Genomic DNA, 23,188 nt, shown 5'->3' with positions numbered 1-23,188 from the left:
CATATAAGAGCAGAACTTGGATGAATTACAGAAGAACTTTTGCGTGTTATAACACAGGTTAGTGCTCGTTTTGCAATATTTATATAAATGTCTGCATATGTCTATAAAAATAAGCGGGCATTACAGGCCGCAAATGTCGGCACCTCCGTCAGCGCCGCCCGCCACGCTTCTCCCGATCTCTCGGCTGAAGATCGAAATGGACGCACTGTATTTACATAAAGCAAAAACTAAATATAAACTTACACATAATAAAACCACTTCAACTATTTCATAATTTATTAACATATTTAACCAGTTAGTTAGTAATGGGCGTAGTTTGCTACTTTATAATATCTGATATATTTAAAAGTAAACAAATTTATTTCTTTTTGTGTAATTAACGATAATAATAATATATTTTTTAATTTTGTAATTATTTACTTTTAATAACATTATAAATATGTATATCGTATAATTTATATGTGTGTTTGTGAGGGAGGGGGTTTGTAGAGTAACATCTTTCTCCCCCCACCAGTTTTAAATGATTTCGCGCCCTGATAACCCCTCCTTTTCGAAAATCCTTGGCACGCCACTGGTCTACGACGCCAGGGGTCCCGGGTTCGAATCCCGGCATGGGTGTTTGTGAGCGTCCCATCAATTTCATCGTATCATTACTCATCCCCATCTTCGCAATTAGCCAAAAGTGGCAGAAAAGCGAAGTAAAATAAACCTCACTCCTCTACCTCTTGGGTTATTCGCAACGATGAGGATGAATGATGAGTTTTGTTTGTCACACCGTACCGTGTGTCTCCATCGTTTATCGAACCCGGGACCCCTTGAATACAATGGGCGAGGCTCTGGGTGAATTATGAACAGATGTGACAAACATTGACATTAATTTCTTTGCCAGGGCACTTTTAACAATACGTAAGCTAGATAATGAATATGTGCTGTTCGTGGGCGTCGGCAGGGGGTGTGGAACCGGTCGGTCGACCCCCCCCCTGAAATTTTCATCTCCTTTTTTTCAATTTATGGCAATTTATAAACAAAGCACTTTATTTTACCTCATTTTGCGTCATTGTTTAAAAATGGTCTCGAATTTGGTACGAAACTTTCATAATTTGCAACACTGAAACTGTGTTAATTTGTAACTTTCACATGTTTTCAAGCTTCTTATAGTACTGCGTTTGCTGCTGCTACTGCTACTAACGTTGGAAGTAACTATTATGTAATTTTGGTTGCAGAGGCGTCTCGTGAACGCATGCTGCGCATGCGTCAATTGTGGGAAAAAGGACAGCTTGCTCTGCGACGACATTCATGAGCGTTTCTACATTCTAATTTCTTCATATAGGAGAAGTATTTATTTTACACGAGAGCGCTCAACTAAGCTTATATTACATTTATTGGAGCTGAAGTGACACATGCATCAATTGTGGGAAAAGAATTATTACTTTCTTTCACTTCACATCCAAGAAATGTAATATAAGCTTAGTTGAGCGCTCTCGTGTAAAATAAATACTTGTCTATATGAAGACATTAGAATGTAGAAACGCTCATGAATGTCGTCATAGAGCAAGCTGTCCTTTTTCCCACAATTGACGCATGCGCAGCATTCACGAGACGCCTCTGCTTGGTTGTAATAAGTACAACATTATTCATATAATAAACTTATTGGATACTAAACTAAACTAAAACTGCTACTACTAATAGTAATAATAATAATAATAATAACAATTTAAAATACCGATAATGCAATAATGTTTAAAATGAACCCTTCTTTGACAAACTTCTGCATATGCCACTGGTCCGTATCACAATATTTTTGAGGGGAGGGGGTGTCCTCGACATCTTCGATTCGACCCCCCCCCCCAGGAAAATTTCTAAATATTATTTAATTTATAGCTATATTTTAATTAGTAAGGTACTTCCATGTGCATATAGCATCGAGCCATGAAGGCACATTTTGGGGATGTGGGGTATATTTCTAGATACGTGCCTGGTTCGTAATTCCAGTTCGTGGATTAAACAAAATCTTGGCCAAAATAAATTATTTTTATCACCATTTTACAGATTTGGCTCCTTTTCCGTATCCGGTTTGGCAACACTGGTTTGTGCTGTGTGGAGAGGAAGACGAGGCTTCCTGTTGCACTTGTTAATCTGTTCCCGAGCGCTGAGGGAATGTAGTGCAATTGGGGCTCCTTTCGAGTGAGAAATATGACACAGAATCCTTGTTGTCGTCTCTTGTGGGCCAATGAACGATGGTTGCGTGTGCGGCAATGAAGAAGTTTCTCGTGAGAGCTCGCCGCTTTTCCAGTTTTCGCTCGAAGAGCAGGCCTACATTTCCGTGAGTAGCGCATAGCCATTCATACGTGTACTATCTTTGCAAGTTGCTCGCAAGACATGGAGGGGGTGGGTAGTTTGTGTGTGTGTGAAGAACTTTTTGATTACTGTGATTGATTGCATTTTTATGGTGACACTAATTTTTGGAGTATTCATATGGTTGGGCAGGTTGTGAAACCCTGGGGACACGGTGGAGTGACACCGCCCCCAACCAAAAATTTCCCGGGAGAGAGTTTCACAAATATATAAGCAATTACATTTGACTTCTTATGTACTTTGCTGTGAATAATATCGAAAACCGACACAAAATAGGTTGAGAGTGCAGAATGATTTCTCTCTCTCTAATTAACACATCTACTCTACACCAATAACAATATGCGTAGATGAAAAGTAAAGGAAGAATCTTAAGTCAAACAGTAGTGTATACTTAGTCTAAGACTATGAATAGAAATAAGTTTGCCAACTCCTAAGAAATAAAGGTTGCCAACTCCTAAGAAATAAAGGTTGCCAACTCCTAAGAAATAAAGGTTGCCAACTCCTAGGAAATAAAGGTTGCCAACTCCTAGGAAATAAAGGTTGCCAACTCCTAGGAAATAAAGGTTGCCAACTCCTAGGAAATAAAGGTTGCCAACTCCAGAATTACCAGGCTTCGCAGCTAGCCTAGAATATACACTCCTGAAGTGAAATATAATTATGAATTCTAAGTGATTTATTATAACTGAGAGCAAAACTAAACAAAAGCTTATACACAAAAACTCTTTACTAATTTATTGACATCTTAACCAGTTCCAGTTAGTAACTGAAATAGTTTGCTACTTTATAAATACGTTACATATTTAAAAGTAACAAAATTCCTTTGTGTATTTAATAACAATGTTTCTTTTAAAATATTTAGTAATTGTCGTATATTTAATAATGTGTGTATATACTATATATATATATGAATAGAAATCAGGTTGCCAACTCCTAAGAAATCAGGTTGCCAACTCCTAAGAAATAAAGGTTGCCAACTCCTAAGAAATAAAGGTTGCCAACTCCTAAGAAATAAAGGTGTGTAGATTAAAATCCCCCCTCGTCTTCAATGATTTCGCCCCTTGGGTTGGGGTGTTCTTAACTTAACCCGTGGTCCAGTGGGGTCTTATGCGAGGGACATTCAGCTTGCAACAAGCGCCGAAATTAATTGCTAAGATATCTAAACCTGGCCCCTCTAACCTAACTAGTGTTGCCCACGAGACTAGACATAATCTCGTCTCGTGTCTCAGCTTTTAAAAATTCGAGGCGAGATACGAGACGGCTCGTGAAAAGTCTCGTCTAGTCTCGAAAAAAAATATAAACAAAATAACTAAACAATTGCAAATATTTATTTATTCGAAATAAAGCATTTTTTGGGGGGAATCCAAATCAGCTTACATGAAAAGAGATATGTAAGATTCCCCCTCGGGAAATCCTAATTCGTCACACGTTCTCCATAACGAATTTGCCCAGACTTTAGCCTCGTGTCCCAGCTATCTTAACATGCAAAATCCCTACCCCAAGAGCTATCTTCCATTCATCCTTGAGTTAAATGATCCGGAGATATAGAGCAGGGGTTTCCAACTGGCGGCCCCCGTTGCCTTTTTCTGCGGCCCGCGAAGCCAGTTTGCAAAATACATTAATTTTATTTATTTTTATTAAAATACGTTTTTTTTTTACTGAACGGATTCTCTGTGAAGAAAGACAATATCACAGGTAGAATTGATTTGATTTTGCAGTCAATAATGATAATCAGAAGAATCTAAAATGACGTAACTTTCTCTTCACACCATGCATTCCATCCCTTCGCTATGTGGAATGAACTCGCCTGCTTCCGCGAAGGCTTCACTCTTTGTGTTCAGAAACAAACTGCAGAGCGGCGCTATATAGATCTGTTTTACTACGCACGAAGTACGAAGAGATTTCCAGTGTTCCAACTCGGATTGTACTGTGACTGATTGTTAAAGTTTGAGCAAATATTGACATGAGCAATATCTCCAAAAAACGTAAGATTGAAAATTAAAATAGCTTCTCTTCAACTTGAATTGCGTGATTTGCAAGGCGATGTGTTCCTTCAAACTAGGCAAGAAAAGGGGCCAGAGTTTTTCAAATACCTTTCAAAAGAACGCTTTCCAAACATTCGTAGTTTTGGGCAAAGAATGACATCGATGTTCGGCAGCACATACACGTGTGAAAGTGTTTTTTCTTCAATGAAGTTCATCAAGAATCGCTACAGAAGCCGACTGGCAGATTCTTCACTGCTTCACCTTCTGAGACTTTCAAATACAGAAATTCAAATACAACTTTAATAAAAGAAACAGATCGGGCTCAATTTTCACATTGAACACTTACTATGAAGGATTCTTATTTGTATGGTGTGTCTTTAATTTCTTTCAATTCATCAATAAGTATTGGGTTTTTGTGAAATAAATTGTAATTATACAATTTTGATTTGTAATTCCATTGTTTTGTTGCCTCATTTTAGAAATTTAGGTCATGCGAAAGTACTACATTTTCAGTTCAGTACTTACAATTTTTGTAATTTTTAATCCCCCCCCCCAAAAAAAAAATGCGACCCTCCTATCAACTGCTGGATATAATTTTGGCCCTCGGACCTTTTGAAGTTGGAAACCACTGATATAGAGCGACCATAAGGAAACAAACTTTGGACGAAAAGTCCCCGGGCAGCTTTTCTTTCTCCCGTTCAGCTCGGGCCATAAGAAAGCATGGTCAACTCTCCCCCTCCCCTCCCCGCGGGAGTACGGTGCACAGGAGTCGCTGGTCTGCGCAGGTTTCTTTGCTTGTGGTGACCTTACAGCTAAAGCTAAGCGTACAATTGTAGTTACAGGGTCTGTATTTTAAGTAATGAGAATATTTTTTTTCTGCCGCGACTAGACGTCAGAGCCGGCTGGGACCGGTTGGAGTTGGTAGTGGGGGTGTGTGACCTTTATAACGCTCCAAGCGGCAGTTGCCTGCTGGCGACCGTTGAGGCATGATCACGCGTGGCGTGGACGTCTGCAAAGTAGTGTGTGCAAGAGCAAAATGCAGCAAAGCATGGAACAGCGGTACGCGATCAAATTTTGTGTGCACCTTGGAAAATCTGGTGCAGCAACGCTGGAAATGATTCGGAAAGCGTACGGCAGTGACAGTTTATCACAAGTGCAAGTGTTTCGGTGGCACAAAATGTTCAAAGAAGGCCAGGAGAGCGTGGAGAACCCCGCGCAGGGCGATCGTCAACCTCAAGAACCAGAGACAACGAACAACGTGTGCGAGATTTGCTGAACGCGGACAGGCGTGTCAGTGTGCGGTTTATCGCGGATACGCTAGGACTCGATAAAATGGTTGTTCTCAAAATCATCACCGAGGATCTTGGGATGAGAAAAATTTGCACCAAGCTCGTCCCGAAAGTTTTGACGAACGAGCAATTGCACAACCGCTCGGTTCAGACGGGTCAACCGAGTGCGACCAGAAATTTCCGCTGATTGGAAGCTCCATCATGACAATGCGCCATGTCACACGTGCTTCGTGGTTAGAGAGTTCCTGACGAAATCTGGCATCACAACGATTCCTCAGCCTCTCTACAGCCCCAACCTTGCCCCTGCAGATTTTTTCCTCTTTCCCAGAGTGAAAACAGCCCTCAAAGGACACCACCACGGAACCCTGGATGCTGTCAAAGCGGCTTGCACGCGTGCTCTGAAGGCTGTTTTAGTTGCTGGCTTACAGGGAGCGTACGACGCGTGGAAAACTCGCTTGCAGAAGTGTGTTGACGCTCAAGGGGCATACTTTGAAGACTACTAAAGATTTGTAGCGATATCTGTAATAAATTTTGTTTTCTGGATTTATTCTCATTACTTAAAATACAGACCCTGTACAATATTATGGTCCAAATTAACGGGAAAATCAATTCGTCAATACACGCCGCCTACCCTTTTCCGTCACAACATTCAGCAACACAGTCGCTTACAGACAACAGCTGTGTTCAGGCACGTATCCAAGGGGGGCTTAGGGGGCTCGAGCCCTCTGAAAGTTTTCGGTTTACACTACATAAAATGACCTTTTTTTGTGGTGTGAAATAAGACAATGTGACGATAATTTGAGATAAATAATTATCGAGGCAATACGGAGAATGTTCTGTAACTCTGTTATTGTTAATAGCGCGTATCCATGTTGGAAATCAGTGGGCTTGAACCCCCCCCCCCCTCAGGAATTTTTTTGTTTACACTAGATAAAATTAGGATTTAGGCTTCTTGAATAATGTGATGATCATTTGAGAAAAATAATTATCGAGAAAACTATAACCCTGCTATTGTTACTAGCGCGTATCGAAGTTGGGGATCAGGTGGCTCGAGCCCCCCCCCCCCAGGAAATTTCTAAATTTACCCTAGATAAAATTAGGGTTTTGTCTTCTTGAATAATGTGACGATCATTTAAGGAGAGAAATAATTATCGAGGCAAGACGGAGAATGTTCTATAACCTTGTTATTGTTAATTGCGCGTATCCAAGGTGGGAATGAAGGGGCTCGAGCGCCCCCCCCCCGCCCCATCAGGAAATGTTTGTTTACATTAGATAAAATTAGGATTTTGGCTTCTTGAATAATGTGATGATAATTTGAAAGAAATACTTATCAAAGCAAGACTGAGAATTTTCTATAACCCTGTTGTTGATAATATTGCACGTAAACTTTTCTTGAGCTTTCAGTGTTGTCACAGCAAACTTGAGCACTAATCAAAGATTTGTCAGCATTTGAAAGCTGCACAGCAAAGGTATCGCCACACGTAGGGCGATTCGTTGTAATTTTTAATCTCTGGAAGGCGCGAGAGAGAATGTTCTTGAACAAGAGGAGTCTAACTACTGGCAAGATTTATAAATAGTTTATCTGCGCAACGTTCTAGAATATAATGAGGCAGAGGAGTCTCGTGAGCGCATGCGTCAATTGTGGGAAAAAGGACAGCTTGCTCTGCGACGACATTAATGAGCAATTCTACATTCTAATTTCTTCATATAGGAGAAGTATTTATTTTACACGAGAGCGCTCAACTAAGCTTATATTACATTTCTTGGATCTGAAGTGAAAGAAAGTAATAATTCTATAATATAAGCTTAGTTGAGCGCTCTCGTGTAAAATAATTACTTCTCCTATATGAAGAAATTAGAATGTAGAAATGCTCATTAATGTCGTCACAGAGCAAGCTGTCCTTTTTCCCATAATTGAAGCATCCGTTCACGAAACGGCTCTGTATGAGGATATAAATACGCGTTAATTAGAACCATTCCTAAATATAAATTCTTTGACCGAACCTTGGATCCAATGAGATAAATGGCGTTGGCTCTGACATCATTGCCTTTTAATCGTTCAATTCAATGACTTGTTCACGACTTATTTGATCGTGTACACCCAGCGGCAAAAGAAACAGTAGGCGAATTGTCCACCACCATTTTCATTCCGTCTGTATTACGCAATGTGATGACAATGAATTGATATAATGACGTCAATAAGCAGAGAACAATGCCTGCTTCGAACCAACATAGTCTCATCCCTTAAAATAACGCAGGATGTAGAATAAAAATGTAATGAAATTTGCCTACCATTATCTTTGCCGTTGACGGTACAAGGCGCTTTACTTCAGTCTCCAATACGAAATGGTAAAAACTTCTGGTGAGTTGATTTTAAAAAATGTGTCCGAGATAAAGTGTGTCGTGCCCAGGATTTTGGGAAGGGAGAGGGATTACGAATACTCTTTGGTGGTCAGTCCTCATTTTGCCATCTTTACCTGTCTTTGACGTTCTTTTTTTAAGGAATACTGGGTCAAATGGGGTTATGACCTCACCAACCCTCCCTTGGGCACGTCACTGGATCATATTGGCAGAAGATACATTACATGTGTTGAGAACCGAAGGGTTTTCACTGTGCATTAATTGTTTCGCGATCCAACTGTATTCTAGAAGACTTCCTTTGTTTCATGCCGATATAGGACAAACACTGCGGAAGCTGTGACAAACAATTTTGAACACTTGCGACTACTTAGGCCTCAATATGAACAATTGCGTCCAGTTCGCAGCCCACAGTTTGAATCTCGCGTTGTCGAGTGGATTGTCCATCCCGTGCATGTGTAACATCTTCGTAAAAGCACCTCTGGTTACCTGGTATAAATATGTTTTGATGCCTGATGAGAAGAAATAGAGGAACATTCATACTAAGATGTTTCCGGCACACAAAGTTAATGGAAACAGAGGAGTCGAGTGGTAAAAAATGTTCTGATTTCACGTTCTGATTAAAATTACAGCCTCAAACAGTGGCGACGATTTGGGGTATAGTTGCTCCCCATTTTTTGCCTCCACACTATGGCCTCTTAATGCTAAGCTTTGTCTACCAAGATAAAGTAAACTTTCCTTACAACCACCCCCAGTTTTGGAACCAAATTGCCATCACTGGCCTTAAACATACAATTGTGAGGTTATATCTATACCCCTTAAAAATGGTGTTCAGCCCCCCGCCCCTCCCCCCCGAAAGAAATTCCTGGATACGTGCCTGGTTGTGTTTATAAAATAATATATTTATAAATTAGGCTAAATTCTTCATATTAGCAATTATTGTTATAATAATGAACATGTTTAAATGCAATTTAACCAAAAAACGATACATTTGTGCATTACAACTGCTTCGAAATAGTCTGGATTCAAAGAAATGGAGTGTCCCGACTAAATCGGACGTCAACTATCCAATATTGCAGACTTCTGGAACCTACATCTCTCTCCATAACAAACCCACCCATTTATGAAAGGACAAAGTCGAATACAAGGAAAAAATCGTCGTTTAGTTTCGTAGCTTTTTAAAGGTTCGCATTTAAATATTTCATAGTTCGGGGCCCCCATGACCCCTCTCCTGGGTTCACCGTACTTCACGCAGAACGGGCAACAGTGTGAAAGAAAGCCAAGCCACTGATCCTTGGGGAGCCTTCGCACCGACGGGACAAATCACAAGCGCCAGTCGACACGTGTCGCTTGAATGACCTTCAGAAATAATTGCAAACTTTCGTACCTGAGTGAACGACAAGCCACATATATCGCTTGCGTGTCACTCGGAGTGGGCAATTTTCGCGACTCCGTGTCGCCTTGGTCTGTTGCTCGCGTATGCGCAGTGAAAGCTTTTTTCTTTACAGACTGAAGGGGCCCGTGTCGCTTGTCATTTGTAGCCTGTTAGTGTTACTTCGGTCTGAAAGCTCCCTCGCCCAAACACAACGAATGAACCATATTAGCAGGCACGTATCCAGAGGCGGGGCTTAGGGGGCTCGAGCCCCCCCCCCCCCGAAAGTTTTAGGTTTACTCTAGATAAAATGAGTTTTTTTTGTCTTCTTGTGGTGTGAAATAAAATAATGTGACAATAATTTAAGGATAGAAATAATTGGGAATAATTATCACAAGACGGAGAATGTTCCGTAACCCTGTTATTGATAATAGCACGTATCCAAGATGGGGCACAGGCGGCTCGAGCCTCTCCCCAGGAAATTTTTCAGTTTACGTTAGATAAAATTAGGTTTTTTGCTTCTTGAATAATGTGAAAATAATATAAGGAGAGAAATAATTATCGAGGCAAGACGGAGCATGTTTTATACCCCTGTTATTGGTAATAGCACGTATCCAAGGTGGGGATGAGGTGGCTCGACCCCCCCGCCCCCTTCAGGAAATTTTTCAATTTACACTAGATAAAATTAGATTTTTGGCGTCTTGAATAATGTGAAGATAAAAAAATTATAAATCTGAGAGAAATAATTATCGAGACAAGACGGAGAGTGTTCTATAACCCTATTATTGTCAATAGCACGTATCCAAGGTGGGAATCGGGAGGCTCGAGCCCCCTTCAGGATTTTTTTCTGTTTACACTAGATAAAATTAGGATTTTGGCTTCTTGAATAATGTGACGATAATTTAAGGAGATAGACAATTATCGAGGCAAGACGGAGAATGTTCTATAATCCTGTTGTTGATAATATTGCACGTAAACTTTTCTTGCGCTTTCGGTGTTTTCGCAGCGCACTCGAGCACTATGTAGAGACTTGTCAGCATTTGGAAGCTGCACAACAAAGGTAGCCCACACGTAGGGTGATTCGTTGTAATTTTGAAGGACAAAGCCTCTGAAGTGTTTTTCCATTCGGTGACGCGTGGTCATCACATCGAGTCCCATCTAGTTTTAAGAGTGGAATTCGCTTACATATTGATTTCAAGTAGCTTTCCAATTGTCCTCACGATGTTGGGCCATCACAGAAATTTTGGAGTTCCTACCAGGGATCGAACCTTGAATCTGTCGTACGAAAGACGAGAGCGCAATATTTTTAGCGCGCGGGAATTTTGTTATTTCTATTGCCGTCATATATTCAGTTTCGCACGTACAAAGAAGATTACTTTTAAGAAATTAGATGTGTGCATAAAATATCATATATATCGTCATCATTCTCCAATGTGTACAGTACGACGCCGCAAAGACTCGGGCATGTCCCATTGAATAGTGGTTAAGGGTGTCGCCTTGTACTAAAGGCCGCCGGATTCGATTCTGGTATAAACAATATACATGAGATGCCTATCTTGAACTCATTACGCAAACATTTCATTTTCGCACCGTTGTCATACTTGTGCACCTGATTCCAGCACCATTTTATATCTACACTGACGGAAGAGGGTTTTCTCTACTTCTCAATTTTCTTCGAGCAAATTTACAAATCTAAGGAGTAAGGACTAATGACATTGTTCTTGGTGTCTCAAAAATCTGACATAAGAGAAAATACATGGATTTTTAAAGACTGTCTAGATGCCATTAAGTTAATAAGTTCATTCTGCATTTAGATTCCCGAATAATGGCCGTGGATTTCGCGAGTCTATATCCGTAAATTTTTGGGGGCTACAGGAGAAAATAATGTTCTCTTCCAATAAGATTTATATATATATATATATATATATATATATATATATATATATATATATATATATATATATATACACACACACACACACATACTGTACATATACTTATGTAGGCCTATATGGTATATTAATACAGGGTGTCCCACGAACGGTGCAACTGGGAATTAAAGAGTGGCGTTACTTTGTAACCGAAACCTGTACATACATAAGTCATACACCAAATGCTAGCCCTGTCCAAGTAGATATTTTTAAACATAGAAACAACAAAGGGGGTGCAGTGTTGCCAAATGTAAGTGAAAGTGTAAATTTATTTTTCCACAAAGCATGGAAAATTGCATGTCAAACATTCGTACGGAAATTTGGACGTCAATTTCCACCTTGGGTAGGTGGACTATTTCGCCATCTATAGTTCAGAGAAGAAAACCGATCGTTTTCGCGTATAGCCAATCCTGAAATGCTTCGTAAAGGCGTACCGGTCCAAATGGGTGTTTTAAAAAAATTATGAGGTACAGTGGCAACACTGTTGATGTTTGAAGGCAACAAAAGGTGTGTTTAGTGATGGTCTATGACATGGAAATATTGGAAACAGGAAAAAAAAGGAAATGAAAATTATGATGAAAAAAGTGTTACTTACCTAGTCCTGGCACTAATAAGGGAGATTTCACACGGTGTCGCCTGAGGATTTCACAAGTCGAAATTAGGTTTGTGCGACCTTTTGTGTCGCTACGGTGTGAAACGTTGCTGTTGATTGGCCCATTCCAATCGACATGTATCGCGTGTCCCTTCGGTCTGAAACCTTCCTAAGTCTTGAAAATCCAAGTCACAAGGATGGAAAATTAGGGCCTTGTTAAGGTTAGGTGTGAAGGCAGGCAGACGACAGCACCCTAAAGGATCATATCCAAAACCTGCAGGAAGAACGCATCTTACTCCAATCTCCAATACGGAATGATAAAAACCTCTGGTGAGTTGATTTTAAAAAATGTGTCCGAGATAAAGAGAGGCGTGCCCAGGATTTTCGGAAGGGAGAGGGGTTACGCATACTATTTTTTTTTTTCGGTGGTCAGTCCTGGTTTTGCCATTTTTTTCCTGTCTTTGACGTTCCTCTTTTTTTTTTTTAAAGAAAAAAAGAGAAAGGAATACTGGGTCAAATGGGGTTATGACCTCACCAACCCTCCCTTGGGCAGGTCACTGGAGGTAAATGAGTAAGCATTTGATCATGCTGGGAGACGAAACATTAGATGTGTTGGGAACAGAAGGGTTTTCACTGTGCATTAATTGTTTCGTGATCCAGCTGTATTCGAGAAGACTTCCTTTGTTTCGTGTCGATATATGACAAGACAGTGGAAGCTGTGACAGGCATTTTTGAACACTTGTAAGTGCTAAGGCCTGAATCTGAACAATTTGGAGGGTTTCGGCTGCAAACATGAAAGGACAAGACACGTTAGTGGTGTTCAGGCTCGAATCAGAGAGAAATATTCGAGAGCTGTCTGCGTCCAGTTCGTAGCCCACAGTTTGAATCTCGCGTTGTCGTGTGGATTGTCCATCCCGTGTGTGTGGAACAGCTTCGTAAAAACACTCAAAGACACCATAGATGTTTTTATGCCTAATGAGAAGAAATGGACAAACACACATACTGAGATGGTTCCGGTACACAATGTTAATGCATGGAAACAGAGGAGTCGAGTGGTAAAAAATATTCCGATTTCACGTTCTGATAAAAATGACAGCCTTACAGTGGCGACGATTTAAGGGATAGTTGCTCCCCATTTTTTTGCCTCAATGTTATGGCCTCTTAATGTTAAGCCTTGTCTACAAAGAGAAAGTAAACTTCCCTTGCAAAGCCCTCGGCACCCCCCCCCCCCACCACTGGTCTTGAACACACAATTGTGAGGTTCTTACTATACCCCTTAAAAAATGGTGTTGAGCCCCCCCCCCGAAAGGAATTACTGGATACGTGCCTGCATATTAGTGTGACGTCACTGAGCAAATTTGAATCCAAACAAGACCCGTCGTTTTTTTCTCTTTCGTATGCGACAGCATTCGAAAATTCATCGCAAATTTAAAATTGTGGTATGTATCGTACATCAATGCAAAGATGAGATTTCGGAGAATGAGTGTAGCGAATTCTTCTAGCGGCTTGTATCCGGAACAGCAGCCAATAGGCATCGCCGCTGAAGTCACGTGAACTTGATGCTGCTGGACTCCCAGCATCCAACGCGTCAGTTGAGCATTGGAATGGTAAAATGGCTGTATTTTCTTTAAAAATGTGCGATTTCCTTACCCCACTTATTTTTTACCGTATCCTCTGTAACTGTAAGGTATGTGTAATATACACGCCTTCTCCGAAATTTCCTTTTACATTGATAATACGATACACTTGACAATTTTGTTCCATAACTACTGTCACAATCCCTTCAGTTGTCTGCTGGTGACGTCACCAGCATGTTTTCTTGTAATACTTTTTGAGACGTCGAGTATTTGTCCCAAATGCCTATTTTATTCCTCTTGAACATATTAGTAGGCTTCCAGTACGGAAGTTCGTTTTAGGGTTCAGCAATCACAATGTTCAATTTCTGTTGTGCCTAAAGTTGCCTATTTCGATTGAAGGTGAAAATTTTGAAAATACCTTAGATTTTTTAGAACAGGTGAACAAACTTTACAGTTTCTGTAGAAAGTACTAAATTGAAATATAATCTAATGACCTCTTGCAAAAAGTTGAGAGTTGTTGTTTGCTGAATATAAAAATACTTTTCTGGGGAAAAAGATCTGTACACAGTGGCGGTGATTGAGCCCCAAAACTCAGGGGAAGGGGCAAGGACAGTCTACTTTCACTTGGTAGACTCGACTCTCATAGTGCAGGGGCAAAGATTGGGAATAACAACTGCCCCCGTTGCCCCTCTGCTGATTGCGTCCATTGAGTGTACAAGTCTACTGTTATTTTGGTGTGTTACAGAACAGAGTATTATAATGTTTTTCAGTTTTGAATACCAATAAATAATGTATAAATATATAATAGTGCTTATTCCTGTTACTGCAAAAGTTATACAATCTTCTGCCTACATTTTGCAATTATGGTTGTTAATGTTGTGTAAGTATTACACTTGGGATGTGAGTTGTCGAATTTTATGTTTTAGAGCATTTGCATCAATCTTCATGTGATTTGCTTTGCTGTTGTCTAGATATTTGAAATATTTTTGTGGCTACGTGAATCTGTTGAACTACTGTGAATATCTAGACAACAGTGAAAGCTCTACTTTACGTTCTTTTCCTAAGGAATACATGTCATATATCGTTGGAAAGATTATTGTAGCCTATAAGGAATTCAACAACGTAAATCCCAAAGCAAGGAAAAATTACCTGGAGGAGGAAATCGATAAAAACTGATGTTGTCCGGATATGCGTAATTGAACGTACTGAGGAAATGTTTCGATGATGAAGCACATATTTAGGGGTGAAATGAGTGCTAATGGAACCTAACCTCATAGGCATACCTCGTCCCCGTGAATGGTTTGTGGGGCTACCCGTGAATGGTATGTGGGGCTATCGTGAACAGAAAAGATGCCGGCTGTCTGCAAGCACGGTTTTGAATGATGCACTAAATTATTACTGGGGATAAACGTATTTTACACTATCTACAAGTTTTTGGAACCTGTTCTTCATGCACAACGCACCGTAAACGCAATGAAGCAATCACCATGCAGAACGCAAATGAGCAAAGCACAAATATGAGCCTGCAGTGTTGTTAACTCCCATCGGTTACCACCAAAAGGCAATAAGGATGTAAAGTAGAGTCTAGCCGCTAACCACACACAAAGATTAATGTGAATGAACTAGAAGGAATTCTAAACAGATGGAATTTCTCAGAATTTGAAATGCCATGGTGGTTTTTTGAAAGGAGAGGTGGGACTTCGCTGGTTTGCTGACGTCGACCAAAGGTCCAGTCAAACTTATCATTTCATTCTCTTAATTCCCACATTTACGCCATTTTAGATTTTTATTCCAAACTGCACTATTTTCTATGCATCACAAATCCCATAACACTCGCAAGTCTTAAGAATGTCTGGTAAAGTTATGGCAGAATTATATAACCTTAACTAGTAAAAGACTGAAATTAATTATTTTTTGGAAATATGTTAAATAAAACTTTCGAGTGTCCTATTACTATATTACTATACAATTCATTGATTAAAGTTTTTATGTGACCAAGGACGCTCGAATATAATATGTAATTACATAAGGGTCTACTCATGACATTCCCTTGCGAAAGTTCCAAACATTTCTTGCGTGTTGTAATTCTTATCTTTTTAAAGCCATTTACCTTTCCAAGGTGAAAGAATGTTTATCTTGTGAAGTATATACAAAATGTAAAGATTGATAAAGGTTGTTGATCTTGGTATCATATGAAATGCTATCTCTTATGGTGATAGCTGCAAAATATCGTTTATGGAATGGGAATTTGATTTGATAGATTACAAGAATGATTGTGTATGGAACTGCTTTTTTTAAAAAGCTAATTTGGTTTTACTTGTTACGCATATTTATGGAGTCAAATTGTTGGTGCCTTTGTTACATAGAGAATAGCAGAATTGAAGAAAGTGATTATGTTAAAGTAAGGGCATTAAATCAATTTATCCATGGTGCAACAGCCTGGTAGGACCATGGCCTAACTACTCACTGCCAGCCTCACTCCCACATGTCGCAGCAGAGGTAGGTGATCATGCAACCAGTTATGGGGTAATGTGTGGTCAGCACGACAAATCGTCATTTTTGTAGGTTTCCATGACTGGGTTACACTACTCAATCGTAGCTCTCCAATTTCCTCACTGGTCCCATACACCAGTCGAAATCTCAGGAGATAATTCCCCCCTCTTGGGACTTGAACCAGCGTATGTCATAAGCCCAAGGTCTTAGACTGCATGGGTACGATGCGGGACCATTAAAGCAGTTAAATAGGGAAATTTACTGGTTTTGCATTAATTTGCCAGCTTAAGGGAAATTTACTGATTTAGCATTAATTTGCCAGCTTAAGGGAAATTTACTCATTTAGCATTAATTCGCCAACTTAATACTGTATTATCTTATCTCCACTTTTCATTGGAAGTGTGTTGATGACCATAATCATGTTCTGTTCATGTCGATGCATTAACGAAGCAACATATATGTCTGTCAAGTGGTGTGAATTATTAACATTTATAGAATTTTTGTGCAAATTTTGTCGTGTATTCACAATTCACATAAATTAAACTTAAATCAGCTGTCCTGAAAGTTAGTGCAGATAAACACAATGACAAAACAGTGTTCAGCAAACGAATTGTTAACTTGCAAAGGTTCAAGTTCCATATGTGCAATATTGTATTACTTCATGTAATTTTTTTCCTGTTTATCTCAGTATTCACTAGTCTTCAAGAAACATCTATACACATACGTAATCTCTCACACTCACGAAAAGGAACGAAGAGTGAATGAATAAAAACAGGAGGAAAGAGTAAACACTTAAAATGCAAAACTGAAATTACTATAGGTCGTAATTTTAATTTTGTGTATGTATGTTGTGTGTAAATAAATTTAATTGTCTTAGTGTGACAGTGTTTTTATATCTAACATTGTTTATTTTATCATTTCAGACGGCAAACTGCACTGCAAGACTTGGCTGTGAAGCCCATAACACAGTTTCCAATAACATTAGACGATGAGGTATGTATCACGTTAATATAGTATTAAATTTGTAAACTTTACTTGAACATAAAATAGACTCTCATTTTTTAAAAATTAACACCCACTTCCCTATCTGACGGTGAGTGAGAACTTTGTGATTTAAATATTGCAATATTACTTCCAGTTTATGCAATCAACATGTTCTAAGAGTTTTAAACACTTGGCTATAGTTAATTCGTTCCTTTTTAAAGTAATTGTAATTGAGTTGATGAAAGTAAATGTAACTAAGTTATACTGGTTAATTGAGATGATGAGAATGAATAATGAACACAGTCATTAACTCTTGACAATGGTTAATAAGTGAGTTGTACTCGTAGGCATGGCTTTTCCATTCCCCCCCCCCCCCACATGAAGGCAGGGAATTTTAATGCGATGTAGGTTAGATACTCTCATATAATAAATAACCCATGGTGATTGCATATGAGGGCCAGTGCAAGTCGTCGTTGTTGGTTTCTGTGACCGGGTAACGGTATTTATTCATAGCTCACGATAGAAAAGTTATTACGCTTCCCCCAGGAGATTCATCCCGTAGCCAGAGCCCAAAGCCTGGCACCTTAGACTGCAAGGCCACAGTGCAGGACGATTCTCTCAAAAACTCTTGTATATTTGCACAAAATGGTGGTTCTAGAGAATATTTTTTTTAGTGGAAGATTTTAAAAGGATAATTTTGTGAAATTAATGATACTGTTAAGTTTACTGTACTGAAAATAGTTGGCCAAATGTATGAACATACCATTGGGCAACAGTCATGGAATTTAGTCTGCACATACGAGGGACATTCTGAAAGTAAGTTTAGTCATTTTTTTTTCACAGGGAAGCTTTATTACAAACAGTAAAATACAATGTCATAACACTGACATTTATACATTTGTCGTACCGTGAAATCAATTTCAAGAAACCCTCCTGGTAAAAATCGGTGCTCAGCGATTTAAGGAAGTTCTTCACAGCCTGTTGCACCTCTTCGTTGCTTCCGAAGTGACGTCCCGATAGTGCTGACGTCAACGCAGAAATAAGGTGTAAGTCTGATGGGGCAAGATAGGGGCTGTAGGCCGGGTGACAGTCTCTCCCATCCCAGACTACGAATGTGTTCTGCAGTGACCCTTGCTGTGTGGGGTCTTGCATTGTCATCCAAGAACAAAAGCACTAGTTCCATGTGCCCATTCATAGTACACGTTTCCAGTACACATCTTTCTGCCATACTGGTTTGCACTCGAATGAGCTCGGGCACATCAGTCTGCTGCTTATCTATTCTTCGGCACTCTGCGCATGGGCCATTGCTTCTCTGCTCTCGCTCCTCCCGTCGTGAATTCAGGAAAGATTGTCTTTTGTTATGGCAATGTGTTTTCTCACTTTGTAATACAGCTTCCCTGTAAAAAAAAGAAGATGAAACTTACTTTCGGAATGTCCCTCATAGTTCTTGAACTACCTTCACAAGACACGGTGACTACTCACCGGGAATTATACGTGAATTATTGGCTCCGGGAATTACGCAAGAATTCTACTAGACATTTTCTCCGTAGACGTGAGGAATTGCAACTTTTGTTAATCCACTTCCCATTGAATTTATACATATTTATTAATGCACTGAGCTAAGTTTTTCACATTTTAGCCTTTATTTTTGTCGAGGAAGGAAAAGAAGAAAACTGTGTGGAAAATGAAACAGAATCCTCTTTGCCCTTTGCAGAACAATCTGTCTGACAGATAAATTTGAAATTCTTATTCAATTAACAATTTTTGTTGATTAATGTATCCCGTAACATTTGTAACTCGTGCTTATAGATGTATTTCTAGTCTGAGTATGTAAAATGGCACATGTAAACTGCACCTTAAATGATTGATTGATTTGGTGGTTTAAGTCCACTTTATGCACAGTAAGGCTAATCGGTACTGGACCTACAGTTTTAAGTGGGATCCGAACCACTTGTGCCTCCACCGGGTATTGAACCCGGGACCCCTTGATTACAAGGCGACGACTCAACCACTGCGCCAACGGGGAGGCCTGTGCACCTTAAATTATATATACACACATTAGATGAATTGAATTAGAATTTTTGGATACATTGGAATCCCAGATATTTACATTGTCAATATATTTGTGTGGGTGTTCAGAGTCAGTAGTACATAAGGTTGAAACAGGGGCGTATCCAGAAAGAAAATGGGGGGGGGGGTCCAGCCAGAGGTGCCCATCCACCATTAATAATACGATGATAGTTATCTCATTTGTTATTATTATTGTGTTTTGTTATTCTTCGAATCATAATTTCAGAATTGAATGTCTGTTGACACTTTTTAGAAACAGTATGAAATATTTCACTGAACTCTTCATTTGAAATTTCACGAAGTCTCTGAAGCAGTTGTGCGACGTCTCTTGGGTAAGAAAGAGCTAAATTGTGACGAGGGCTCTAAACACTTTGACAACTATACAGTAAAACTGGAAAAAAAACTTTTCTCAGGTAAAGAGTACAATTAAGAAAGTCCCCTTTTTCAACTGTGGCTAGAAGATCAGTGACTGTTCACTCGGACATCTCCGCTTAACTGACAAAGTTTAAGAAATTTAACAAAAGCATGAAGTGAATTGTATTTTTCTAGAAATCTGGTTTCACACATTGACAATAGTTTCTTTTAATTACTGGTATATAATGCAAAATATATGTTTTTAGTATTTCAGCTCTGCATTAAAAGAAAACAAAAAAAACATCAACTTCACTTACTGCACCAAAACAGTTCCTCACTGAAGTCAGGTTTTCAGCTGATATACTCTATCACTACTCAGTGTGAAACTAAAAAGAAAAAAAAATAGTGGATGTTATTTTCAGAATCCACAAAAAATGAAGGAATTTGGGTGGGGTCCAGATACGCCCTTGGGTTGAAATAGAGAAAAAATCTGCTTGTACCCTTTTTTTGGACAGTTCGCCTTGAAAACCAGGAATTGCACTTGAATTTTATCATGGCCCTAGAGTGGCAACTCTGCAAGAATACCTGTAAAATTGTTCTTGTTCTGCTACAACAATTCCCAGCACAGAAATATTTTTCATGTAAGGGGTCTGACAAAGGACTCATGAGTGACTGCAAGTTACAAACAGCTTCTACTTTCATTACAAAAATTGTCACTTATTTTACACTCTAGAATTTACAGCATACTCTTGAAAGTTGTCTTAAGGGGAAGAGTGAGATTTTCGCATCAGTTGTGAATTGTTTTCAATATCACCGCAATGGTAACCGCTACTACAAGAGAGAGTGAATTTCTCCACATGTTGCAAGTGGAAGTGTTTTTTTAAGACAATTATTAAGCTAGACACGATGTTTGAAAAATATGATGAATAAGTGTTTACAGAATCCTATGAATTCCTTATGGGGAATCAACTTCAACATCAAGTTAGTACTAATCAAATGGGAGTTTCGACTTATCCTACAATTCAGACATTGTTCAACGTGTCATTTTTCCGTCCATGTACTTCCTACATCATTGGATGTTTGATATTCCTGAGGGAACGAATAAAATAATTCTCTCGTAAGCGTAATGCATTTCTCCTTGCCTCTTAGCACCTTCCTGGGAGTGTTGCTAAATCTGATGTGCATAAAAGAGCTAAATTTCACCTTAAATTGAGGTAAAGTTGACTTTCGAGGAGCTAGATTAACGAAGGCTGGATAAAGTGCCTCCTAGGGTAATTTTAGTTGTCTAGGGGGTGGGGTGCGCTGCTATTACCGTTAACTTTAAAGTGATGACAATTTATTCTTAGTGTTCACTGTATAGATCTGGCGGCATCACCCATATCAATAACACTGGGGAATACATTTTTTCTCATTTTTGGTTGTATTAGATTTTTCAACGGTTTCTGAATACTTTTTCAATGCCGATTTGAAATCTGATATTGTTTTTCCTGTACATGCAATTTGAAACTTTTGTTTTTGCGGAAATTGACATCCATTGGTACAGCCCACCACTCAGGAGATGATCCAAAATGGAAGTGGAGTGTCGTAGCGACAGGTGACTCCATTATTAGGGTTGGGGGAGTGCACCCTGGGTCAGAAACAAGCTCTGTCGTCTCGCTGTAAGCTTTAAGGCTTGATTCACATTTACACTCAAATCACTGCCTGTGCACGGTCAGGGGGTATCCACATTAGCGGTAAAGGTATGATCATCGGCAATCTGGTGTTGATTTGTTGACAGAGTACACCGATTTTTCTATTTTTTTAAAAAATAAAGATCCTGCCGATTGTACTAACTACAATCTTTAAGATATTTTCAACGACTGAATTGGCTATTACAGTACTGGCGTTCGAAGCAAATGGCAAAGAGAAAAAGAGTTGCAAAAGCGGAGAACGTTTATTTGCACCAACAATGTGCAAAGCTACAAATGTCAACAATGGTAAACATTACTTTGTCGGTCTAGGTTTGGCATGAAAATTCTTGGGATGATTGTTTCATATCGACACTGTTGATCATTTCTTTAATTTGAACGTTTCTGACACAACACGGCTAAATAATGTATAACTACCATAACTCTTACAACAGCACGAAAAATCCCAAAGAAATCACAATTAAACACCCACGCAGAAGCACTTCCACAACGACAATAACCGCAGCGGAAGACTTCCTTCTAACTGCTTCTAACCCTAAAATCTGCAAATAGACAGGTCTTCCCCTGTCCCTCTGCACATCCTCACCCCTCATTTGGAGATCTTCTCGTGAGCGGTGAGCTGTATTTACACTGGGGATAGGTTGAAAACTCTGCTTAGATCTGCCCTAGACACAGGTGGAAACACTCCCTTTTCTGTTTCTTGTATTGAATTATGGCTTCTTCAAGTAAACATAAGAAAGCAGCTGAGTTATTAGTTTCCAGGCTACAAGAAAAATATATACTGCAGTGCTGACCAAAGTGTCATATTCCGAAAGATGAACCAGATTTTTGTGAAATTTTGTTTCGGAAGACAAATACTTTGTTTGCCATGATATCCCAGATCATCTCGGTCAATTAGGTGTTATCTCATACAGTCCAAAAAATTACTATTATCCAAACTGGTCTCTCTTACTTAGTGAAATGATGGCATGTGGTGCCTTATTTAATATTACATCACTTGAATAATGTATACTCATAGTAAAAGTTTGTCCATGTGGGCCAGACCCAGTGATGGCATCATAGTGGGGCAGGGAGAGCGAGTGCCATAGTTCACAGCCAAAGAAGTGCACGAAAGAGCCAGATCTGGTTTCAATAGAACTACGTTGCCAACAGTGCAGGCGCGGTTGGTCTTATAGCACACAGGATCAGTGAACCCCCAGCATTTACCTCGAGAATGGACAATAAACAATGTCTTTACCTTTTGACAATTTTTCGCTAAAATTTCTGCACAAGTAGTTATGTATTTGTGTCCGTAACATGGCAAACTCTTTTGCTGAGAAAGAGAAACCGCGAATCAGCCGCCCTCGTGCAGACCCTCAGCTGAACCCCCGCAGGAGAGCTCCTGCCATAGTGAAGGTTTGGGCGGCAGGCAGAACCTCTAGCTATATGGGCAAAATATATGACAAAGGATACTGAGGAACCTCGATCTCCAACCAACGGTCAAGCGCAGTTCGTGCTCTCTCAGAAGCAGCAGCAGAAGCCAGAAGGCACCGTCCTTGCTGCTAGTGAGGCCCAGTTGGTTCCTCCCTGCCAGTGTTGCCCTGTGAGGTTCAAGTTTGAAGCGCATTCGTTACATATTCATTCTATCTTCTCTGTTGAATAATTTTTGTTCCGAACATCCTGGCATAAATGCAAAATTGTGGCAGAGAAGGATGAATAGAAATGAATGAAAGCTGGAATTAGACACGATGAATTAAAATAAAAGAAATACATTACTAAAATAACTCGTGCATGCTTTCAGACTTTTTTCTTAAAGATGGAAACACTTCAGATATGTGAAAGTAAAAGAATGGCATGATCTTAGACAAGAAAGGAAGACGTGACAAACTATGTCGGTGTCAATGTTTCAAGGTTGTAAGTTTTCGAAGTGCTTGGATAGTTGTTGCAAAGTATTGATGCTCCAAAGGATGGACTATGTTACATCATTAGATGCAGTGTAGGTGTTGCTGTCTGCGCAGGTAAAAAATGACCGCTAAAATGCATACAATTAACGGAAACATACCTTCTCGTCTGTTGAAAATAAATTAGAGATAAAGCGTGTGCAGGTCGACCAACTCCAAATTTGAAGAAAGAAAAAAAAGCTGTAGCGTTCCAATGAAAGGTT

General features: G+C 39.6%; 1 protein-coding gene across 5 annotated transcripts in view; it reads left to right on the top strand.

Annotated features, from left to right (window-relative positions):
• LOC145981803 (multiple PDZ domain protein-like) overlaps positions 1-23,188 on the top strand; it is a 963,820-nt gene that overhangs the window by 874,069 nt on the left and 66,563 nt on the right. For all 5 annotated transcript variants that reach the window (XM_083115230.1, XM_083115226.1, XM_083115228.1 and 2 more), the window contains one exon: positions 16,873-16,942. In XM_083115230.1, coding sequence (XP_082971356.1) covers positions 16,873-16,942 — 70 coding nt within the window. The remainder of the gene's footprint in view (positions 1-16,872; positions 16,943-23,188) is intronic.

This window comes from Lepisma saccharinum, chromosome 30, assembly GCF_977018435.1.
Source record: "Lepisma saccharinum chromosome 30, izLepSacc3.1, whole genome shotgun sequence".
NCBI classification, from domain to species: Eukaryota; Metazoa; Arthropoda; class Insecta; order Zygentoma; family Lepismatidae; genus Lepisma; species Lepisma saccharinum.
The sequence above is the reverse complement of the archived record's forward strand: the minus strand, read 5'-3'. Positions and strand labels throughout refer to the sequence as shown.